The sequence below is a fragment of the Erpetoichthys calabaricus genome, chromosome 4 (genome assembly GCF_900747795.2).
Source record: "Erpetoichthys calabaricus chromosome 4, fErpCal1.3, whole genome shotgun sequence".
Classification (NCBI taxonomy): domain Eukaryota; kingdom Metazoa; phylum Chordata; class Cladistia; order Polypteriformes; family Polypteridae; genus Erpetoichthys; species Erpetoichthys calabaricus.
The window spans coordinates 337,434,031-337,444,105 of NC_041397.2; the positions used below are offsets into that span (position 1 = coordinate 337,434,031).

Here is a 10,075-nt window from a genome sequence, read left to right on the forward strand (position 1 = left end):
CATTCCTGTGTACTTTGGTGGTATAAAAAGACAAGACAGTTAGCCACAGCACTCCCTCCTGGCCCAGGGTGGTACCACATACATGGGAAAAACTTGGATGGTGAGCCTATGACAAGCATGCGTGACAATAGCAATTGTGACCTTATGTAAAGCTGAAGGGGAATACAAATCTGAATGACCTACTTAAAACACAGGTCTCCTTTGAGCTTCTTCGTTTCTTCTCCCTGCCCACCCATCAAGTGACCACTGCGTCTGGAGGAACATTGTGATGTCTGCTTGTTTGAAATGTTTCACATTTTTGTTCTGTGGCTTGTTATGATAGTTTAATGTGCTGATTTCATTTGGCCGTGATGCCATGTTGTTTCTCAACGGGTTCCAGAATGTTGTGGTTTTGTTGCCTAAACGCATCATTCTGTTGGATGAGCAGTGCACACTGAAAGTCACAGTCTGTGACACAATCGCCACAATGACATTTAAGCTGCCATCACACTTTTGTGTTTATCAAAGATGACAAGACCTTGTTACTTAGTTACTCTTTATTTTTAATATTTCATATCTTGATCTTTTTGTTTTCGTTTGCCTTTATGGTCTACTGATTTACCGTCCTGATGCCAAACATAAATGACATCTAAAAGGTGGGACTGGCTGTAGGTTGGTTGGTTGGCTCCCAGTCCATTCCTTGCCAATTAAAGGAAGGCTTGAAGCTCCGCACAGTTCCTGACAATAACCTTGGGGTTTCAAGCAGAAAGTTCTTGCTGCAGACCTCCAGTGGCAGGTCTCTCTCTGGCTGCTCTCGTCAGAGGACCCTGTGATGTCATTATGGGTCTGAGGCTGGAGGTGCAAAGCAGAGTGCGCTGGCAGAGACATTATGAAAATGTGCTGTTCAGGGGATCCACAGGACTAAAACACTGATGTCGTGGATAAAAGTGTGTGTTCATGTAAAGGCAGATATAAGTAAAGTATAACTAAATAAGTTTAGCTGCACTTCACTATATATGGATGATTGGAAGGGCATTTGAAATAGCGAGGAAGTGTTGGGGTGCCAGTTAGGTTACCCCTTTTAATCCAAATGTAAATAATCCTAAACAAGATGAACATTCGGTGACATATACAAATAATGCAAAAAAAAGACAGAGGAGTTTTCTTGACTTCTATAATGAACATCAGCTCGGTAGTGTGGGTCGTCTTTGGGAGCTCCGTGCTGCTCATTGTTCAGATCTGCTATGAGACACCATTCTCTGGGGTGTCCACTCTTTTATAGTCCTCTGGCCATTAGGGGCACATCAATTACCCTCAGGGGGCATCTTCTCATTGCAGTGGGTGACAAACAGACAATACTATTAGTGACTGTGCCCCCTCTTGCCCTGTGGTGGCATCGCTTACCTCTGATAAACCTGGAAGGTTGTAGCGGTCAGGGGCTGCTAAGATTCACACTGTCAAAGGTTACGGTGATTTATTTATTTTAATAAAGGAAATCCCAGGAACGTCCCCAGCCTTGGATCGACCCACACACACTCACAACAGAGACCAATAAAGCACACTGGGAAAGGCAAACAATTAAGAATATAATGACTCAAAATTAACTGAATGACAAACAATAAAACCACTGACCCTTTCGGCGATATTACATTTAACATATATACACTGTGGGAGATGGCCAGCTGTTCATCCCGGCCAATACCCCCAGGCCGCTAGATGGAGCCCTCCTTGTAGCATGGGAGTGCCCCGAAGACCAGCAGGGAATCATGGACAATGGAGTTTTTATTCCCGACCCTGCTGGACACCATGGGGTGCACCAGAGAACGCTGCAGGGAGGCTCAAGGACTTATACATGCCCTATAACCCGGAAGTACGTCCTGATCACATGACCAGAAGGAACGATGTGCTTCCGGGTTGAATAAAAGGACTTTTAATCTGACCCGGAAGTGATGAGGAATCATGGACTGTAGGGTTGGAACCACTTCCGGGTCAGGGAGTATAAAGGATTGTGGGAAACCCCAGATGAGTGAGCTGAGAGGAAGGGTGGCAACGCGTCTGGCAGTGGAGGATTGTGATTATTGTTGATTATTGATTGTTTATTGATTATATGAATAGTGTGGAGTGGAGGGTGCTTGGTGCACATTATTATTATTATTATAAAAATAAAAAGTCTTGGACTTTTACCTGGTGTTTGGCGTGGTACCTGAGGGTTTAAGGGAGCAATAGCACCCCCTACTGTTACAACACAAAGTCCATGAAAACCAAACCGGATGAAAATGAGAGGTGAAGAAGTTAAGTCCAATGATCTGTATGTTGAAAGGGTGAAAGAAAACACAGTCCTACCGGTAGTTACTGAAAGGATGAAATCGAATGGATGATTCAGGAGTGCTCCACTCTTCCGGAAAAACAATGAATCCAACACAGTCCTCAGTGGACAGGTAGACAGATGATCCAGACCCCAACAAACGAATACAGTCCAGGACACAATGATTAATTAAAGTTCCAATAACAGCAGGCAGCACGACAGATCAACGCAACACACAACGCACCAAACAAAACAAACTTTTTTTCCCATTTGCCCTCTGCCCTCCTTTAAACCTCCTTTGACCACCTTTGACCCCAGCAGCCCCAACAAGGACTACTGGGAGATGCAGTTCTTATTTAACAGCACTGCTACAAGGTGATCCTCTGCATGACACCTAATATCATAAATTAACTTGGGGGAATGACTTCAATGACTAAAGATATTTTACTATTTCCACATTTTTATTAAAGCATAACCCTTCATAAGCTAGTTATACAACAAGTGCGTATGACCAGCTAATATTTCAAACCACTGTCATGTTAAAGATGCTGTTATAAATACTAAGATGTAGAGGCTAACACACCTAATAAACAGCAATTAAGCCCCCCCATAACAGCTGTGTTCAAGTAATAATGACAAATCTCAGGAAGCCTAACCTTTCTAATTGCACTGTGCTACTCTTACCAGGTGCTACTCTTGTGCCATCCCCATCGTGTAGCACAGCCAGGATTGCTGATGGTCCTTCCTATGACAGGTGTCAGGTCACACTCACAGGTAATCTAACCTTAGACACTGTTTAAATATCCGACTACATCGCTCAGTTTTTATTAAGACACTGGGAAGTCTTGAGATTTACAGACAGTAGCATACGGGTTTCTTTAAATTGGGCGGTGAGTAAGCACACGATGAAAGACATGGCATCAATTTCAGGAAAACAACAGTAACGTGTATTACACAAGACAATATAAAGTACACCAAAGAACATAAGAATCTAACAATATCAGAAATGAAAACCTTTTTTTAAAAGAAAAACACAGAGTCCACACTCTAAAAGTCCGTTAAAACGTTAAAAACATAAAATGGAGGATTCAACCTGTAGTGGTGCAGAGTCCAATTTGTGTGCCGTGTTACCCCAACAATGAATTGTCCAACTGTACACGGATGCACTCTGATCACCGGATGCTTGTTTCCCAACAGAAGTTTTGCCAAATTGTCATATTCCTGTCAGTGTCTCTTCCTCGTGGAGTGAGTGTTCTCTTTTGTTCCACTCTGGGCTCCCTGTGTTGACCTCCGCCCACCTCACTTCACGTCCGCCAGCTTTACTCGGCCCTTTCATGAGTCTTCTCTCTCTCGCTGGGCCCACAACTGGTGTCTCTCTGGTGGAACACTCTCTTCCTCCCTGGTCTTGCCAGCCACGTTCACTTATCTGCCTGCAAGCCCCTGTGCTCTGTGTGAGTGGTCTTGGCAGTGTTCTCAGTGGACCATCCCTCACGGCATGCCTTCTACTGCTCAGAAGTATAAATCTTCAGTCCCTGCCTAGATCACCATGATGATGTGTTAAACAATGGCACATATCCATTTCCTGAGCTGGACAAATAATGTCAATGCAGGTTAAACAAAAGTATTGCTGCCAGCTATCAAGGAATACCTGATTAGAACTGCTGATTAGAACCCAATGTCCCCAGACGTGTTCATTTTCAAGCCAAGTAGATACAAACATGTTCTGAGGAAGGAGGCAGTCCTGTTATCACAATATTGAATTATTTGTATGTTTAAACAAGACAGCAATTATCTATGGCCAGTAGACATCCATCACAATAATCAATAACAGGAATTAGCCAGGAAATTTGCATTTCAGTTTATCACCCCAGTCCCAACAATGGGTGCATATTACCTCTTCATCTACTGACTTTTAAATAAAATATTTACAGGTTTCTTTGCCTAAGAGCAAAAAAAGAAAACACCCAATGTACAAAAAATGTTCTCCCCTGACATTCCTACTGATGTGCTCTCTCCCAGCAATCAACCAGAAAGGAATTATCCTCTTCTTCATGGGAGTGCAGTTTGTTTGGTCCTCTGCCTTCTTGAATCTTCCCAGGCTTGATAGATGAAGTGCAGACCCTCCTGATAGTGACAGGTCACTTGTCAATCAGACATCCAGCCCCTCCCATCTTCAGGTGATGAGTTAGCTGCTACAATGCTGTATTACGTCTGTGAGATAATCACAATTTAATATCTGAAAGTACTCTCATATGAGATATACTGGGTTTACTTGTATGACGCTAAGCTGTGGTCCTGCGTTACACTGTGGCCTCATCACCTTGTATAAGAAATCTCAGTATATTTAACATTAGTTAACGTGAGAGTGCTTTTATAATAATAGGTTATACTTTATTTGTCTAAAAGGGAAAATTAACATTTTTACTGAAGTTCAAGAAAAATTTTAAATATAAAAATAAAACCAATTAACGACACCCCCTTTGCTTAATTACATATTTGTCTCGCGGTTATCTGTCTGTGTCATCTCCTGACTCCATTCCCTCTCTTTAAACTGCTGTTGTCCAGTGTCAGCATCACCGCCTCCTCCAGCCTAAGTTATGTTTTACTTTTACAGACCTGTGGAGTTTAGGAGACGAGTGCATTTGTTGCCTCGTTTTATGTATTTATCATGTAATGTGCACTAAATTATCATTTACTGTTTAGAAGAAACAATAACAACAATAAGCGTTACACAAAATACTCAACTGTCATCTCAGTAGACGTCACTAATGTCAAAGATGAAAACAATAAAGAGAAACTTCAGGAACAGAAACATAAGAAATGTGACAAACGAGAGGAGACCCTTCAGTCCATCAGGCCCGTGTGTTTAGCTAATAACTAAGCTGTCCTAACATCTCATCCTGATTCTTCTTTACGGTTGTTGAGGTTTCTTCTCCAATTTCATGTCTCACTGTTTGGTTCAGAGTCCCACAACTCTTTGTGTATGAAGAACTTCCTGTCTTCATTTTTAAAGGCACTTCCTCTTAATTTCCCTTGATATCCTCGAGTTGGTGATCCACCATTAAGCTGAGAGAATTCTGCTGGCTCTACTTTATTATGACTTTGAGGATTTTAAACACCCAGATGAGGTCCCCACATGATGTCCTCTGCTCGATACTAAACAGGTTTAATTCTGAGTCTGTCACAGTAGGACATGTCCTTCAGTCGCATGATGCACCTGGCTGCTCTCCTCTGCACAGCTTCAAGTGCTGCTATGTCTTTCTTGTACTGTGGTGACCAGAACTGCACACAGTACTCCAGATGAAGTCTTACTAGTGTATTATAAAGTTTGAGCATACTGTCCATTGACATTAACGGTTATTTGTCGTTATAATTGCTGCTGCACATTGGTTAGTCGCTGAAAATGTTGTCAGCATAAACCCCTAAATCCTATTCAGAGGTCTCTTCCTGTAGCTCACTGTCTCCCATCTTGTATTCATACCTGATGTTCCTGTGGTTCACGTGTAGCACTTTGCACTTTTTTACATTAAACTGCATGTTCCAAGTGTTCTCCCAGTTCTGAAGGTTGTCCAGGTCTTTTTTTTTCTCTGCCTTCTCAGTGTTGCTGTCCCTCCATTTTTATAACAGAATCAATCAGATAAAGTAATGAGGGTCCAAGGACAGACCCCCAAAAGACTCCAGTGTTGATTTTGCTTCATGTGGAGCTTTCTGCTCTTATCTTCCTCTCACACAAAACTAGAAATAGTCGTCGTAGTACATTGTAGGACCCCAGGCTTGTCATAATGTAGACTTCACTCAATAACTTTAAAGTCCTTTATCTTCTCAGTAAGACTCCTCATACTTCATCTTCTCTACTCTTGACTCAATAATTTCCATAATAATTAAAGGAACATAAGGTGTCAGTCGTTCTTCTTCATTTCCCCCTTCATATTACATAGGCCCTGTAGCCTTGGTGTGCCCTGAGCTCATTCAAGACTGACGGCTTCTCTCCAGTGAGTAAGAGCTGCTGGATGCACTTATATAATCAGCTAGCGGTGTGCGCTAACAACGTCTTAGCAACTCTCAGCATCGGAGTGACAACCTGAACATAAAAGTTACCCAGATTGTCACAAGGTGAGGACCACGGTGGTGCAAATTAATAAAAAAACTAAAACAGTCTGGTTAGCTCGGTGTGTCGTAGTGTGGTGGAGCGGCTATGCAGAGCCTGTCAGCTAGTCACTAACAGTATCACGTCACAGCGTGCCTTAACAATTTTCACAGCAGGTTTTTTATATTCTTTTAATCACGTACGCATCATGCCAACTTCTGAGTAACAGACACATGACTTAGATAAAATCATCACTTCTAGCTTAACGTTTACGCAAGCATTTCTGATTATTATTGAGCGATAAGACTTCTCCCTTGAAGCGTGCATTTTAAAGATTACTTTTTTGCATATAAAGTTCACCTGAAATACAATTACTAGTAATCTTTGTGGTTAGGCCTAATTCACAGTTACTGGTAATCTTTTGTGGTTAGGCCTACTTCCCTTTATTTTTGAGATATGCTGTTCTTGTTTTATCTACTTTCTACACCTAGGCTTTAATGCTTAATAACCCTAATTTTCCCACATCACATTCCTTAACAATCTTAATGCATTCATATGGTTAACACAAAGAACTCTTACACTTACATTTTCTTAGCAGTCAGCTGGTTTGCATAACTTATTTTCCATCATTTTCTTAGCAATCAGCTGGTTTGCATAACATATTTTCCATCCACCCAAACGCACATAGATATCTAAGTACAAAAATATCTGTTGCAATAAGGTGTAGTCACGAGATCTTCTTCCCCTCCCTTTGACTAGGTGAAAAGGCCCTCAGCCCAAGATTCTTTGTTCAACTATTTAATATATTGATTCAAATTTTTATTATTTCACAAGGGTCACCTTCTGGGCTCATCTGAGGTAAGCACTAACACTCTGGGACACCAGGGGGTGCCATTGCTAACACTTGTATCTCTCTTATCACCCAGAGGTCAGAGAGGATGCCCACTGAGAGTAACTGGCCATGCCCCTTGGAGTCCTTGACCTGTAAATGCGAGGCACTCCCAAAAGGTGGCATCTTCTTGAGGTGATAAGTGCACTGCCTTATGGAGCGCTGATCCTGTTGAAAGACTGCACTCTAGAGCCTATCATGGTGAAACCAATGGCTAAAACTGTAGGATTTGTTAACCTTGCGCTGTCATGCCCATCTTCTTCCTCCAAATCATAATACGTTTGTTGCACTTCCCCTGTTAGGAAGGGATTGAGTAGATGTGCCCATTGTCGGGCAGCAGTGCACTCAGAAATCAGCAGGTACAACTCAACGTCATCCCGTGGGCGCCTATGGACGTCAATTAGGCCAGTCCCTGTCCTCATCCAAGGAGTTGGGCTTCTGGTGCCTGAACTCAAGCTTTGGCTTCTGCCAGGTCTGCCTGTGGTGAATTTGTAACTGGTTTAACTGGTCTGCCGGTTGTTGGACTGATTCTGCCAGGTTGGCCAATTTCTGCCATCGTATGCCACTTGTGGTCAGACTAGGGAAGGACAGTCCTCAGACTAAATATTGGGGTGCCAACCGGGCCACCCTGTTTACTTGAAATAAAAAAATGAAAACGATAGGCTTACCTGAGATGAGACCAGAAGTTGACCCAAGGACACACATGCGTGACACACTTTATTATTTTGTTTTTGCAGTTTGACTTTCAAAACCAGTTGTTGTCTTTCACTTGCCACTGTGCCACTAGGGGGTCATGTGGACTGTTTGAGGACAAGTGAAGGCCCCGGATGTTGAGACTTGACACAAATAGCAAATAAAGATTAAAGTCTATCTCAGCTTGTTCATACCCACTTGACGTTGATTAAAATAAAAACTGAAAAACAGAACTGCTGTTACAAACTGAAAACTAGTCAGGCACAATCTTCATCTGTTATTACAAACTGTGATGGAGTAAAATGAGCAGAAAATATGGCAGGGGATTCTTTATCACTGCAAAACTGAGAGCACTCTTCACTCAAGTGTAAAAGATATATTATTTTATATTACTGATACTGATTGTACGATATGATTTGTTTTACTCAGATTTCATAAAATTAAATCACAATGAGCAAGAGCTGGAGGAGTTAAGAAATGCGATTGCAACTCTGAATGAAGTGTCCAAAGTGTTCAGTGATCTGAAGGAATACTACTGTGATGCTACAAACACGTTTCCCAGTGAGTGCTTTGCTGCAGGGTTAGTAGACTGTGGGTTCCTTGCTCATCTAATCCTCATTTTTCATTTGCTCTTTTGTTTCGTTTTCCACAGATAAGACTTGCTCTCTATGTAAAGTGGGCTGGATCGCCTTCAGTTCCAAGTGTTACTTCTTCTCCATTGAAAAAATGATTTGGAATGGGAGCCGTGATAGGTGCAAGACAAGTGGTGCACGACTAGTGAATATACAAAGCTTGGAGGAGCAGGTATGTCATTTACGCAGATGAATTTAATATGACTGTCTTCAAACTGTATACTGTAAGTTAAACTGTCAGGACAAGAGCATTAAAAACAAAACTCTTTGAAAGTGCATTTCAAGAACAATCCCAGAAGACCTAAGGTGAAGTTGAGTCAGCTCAGTATGTTATTACAGCAGGAATGTCTTTCTTTAGCAGATTCCTCCAATGGATCTGGAGAGTCTGTCAACGCATTTCAAAGGCTCAGAGCGACTGCCATTTTAATCAAAGTCTCAGTGACCCTTTGTTTAGTGCTGACTGTGTGAGAAAGTAAAGTTTCTGTCAGAGGACTCTTTACGTCTTTCTTCATTTTCTATAACTGACGTCATCAGACATGCTGTGAATCCTAGATTGCTGTTTCTTTTTCTTGGCTGCAGGAGCTCCTAGAGTTGCCATTTCTACATTACGTTTACATGCATTGCTAGTTTTTGGTTGGATATCTGGGAGATACGTAATGGACAAAAGGGTCACAGGTGATGAGTTAGTCAATTAGTATATAAAGCAATTTAAGTTTTGCTCATCATTTTTTCATGACTATCACCAAGTGACCATTGCATCACTCCAGATAAAACCCAGAATGCCACTGAACTGCCCTTCTGAGGTGATAGGCCTCTGTTAAGACCCAAATCAGTACAAATGTCTGTAAATTCTATCATTGGTTGATTTCCATTGAGGCGCTGGGGTTTTTGTGAGATTTCCCCCAGGGATGTCATATTTAGTATCCAGTATATCTGTTAGCACACTGACACATTATTAGTGTTGGACATCACTGCCATCTGCGTATGTGACACAAGAAGTGACACAATAGTTCAATTTATTATAAAGCAGGTGACGCACTGAGAGTTTTGTCTGTTTGTTGTATTCATAAGTGGAGACTCAGGCCAGTATATATTAAAGAAAAAAGGACGTAAAATGTGTTTTATTGATTGTGACTAAGAGAAGACAATTCAATACAATAAAGACACATGCAAGTTCAGCTGTACATCAACTTCTTCATTTCATGTTTTACTATCAGGACTTTTTAATAAGAAAAGCTAAACAGATTAATTACTGGATTGGCGGATATGACATCAGTATAGAAAACAAATCTATCAGGATGGACGGCGGACCTGTGAAATCCAAGAGGTAAGAAGACTCCTTTCAGTTGAGACGTCTCACTTTGACTGAATGAGCTCCAAAACCGTATTAGGCAGGAGCAGAAAGGGGGTTACCTACAGATGACACTTTACTGTCATTAGAGGAGACAAACACACTGTCTGCCGTCTTATTTGGTAACATAAAACAGATG

General features: G+C 41.6%; 1 protein-coding gene across 1 annotated transcript in view; it reads left to right on the forward strand.

Moving 5' to 3' along the window:
• Window positions 1-9,212, forward strand: part of LOC114662947 (C-type lectin domain family 4 member G-like) — a 28,981-nt gene extending 19,769 nt beyond the window's left edge. Inside the window, exons 3-5 of the mRNA XM_051926737.1 lie at window positions 8,383-8,514; window positions 8,606-8,757; window positions 9,165-9,212. Of these exons, the coding sequence (XP_051782697.1) occupies window positions 8,383-8,514; window positions 8,606-8,757; window positions 9,165-9,212 (332 nt within the window). The remainder of the gene's footprint in view (window positions 1-8,382; window positions 8,515-8,605; window positions 8,758-9,164) is intronic.
• The last annotated feature ends 863 nt before the right edge of the window (window positions 9,213-10,075 follow it).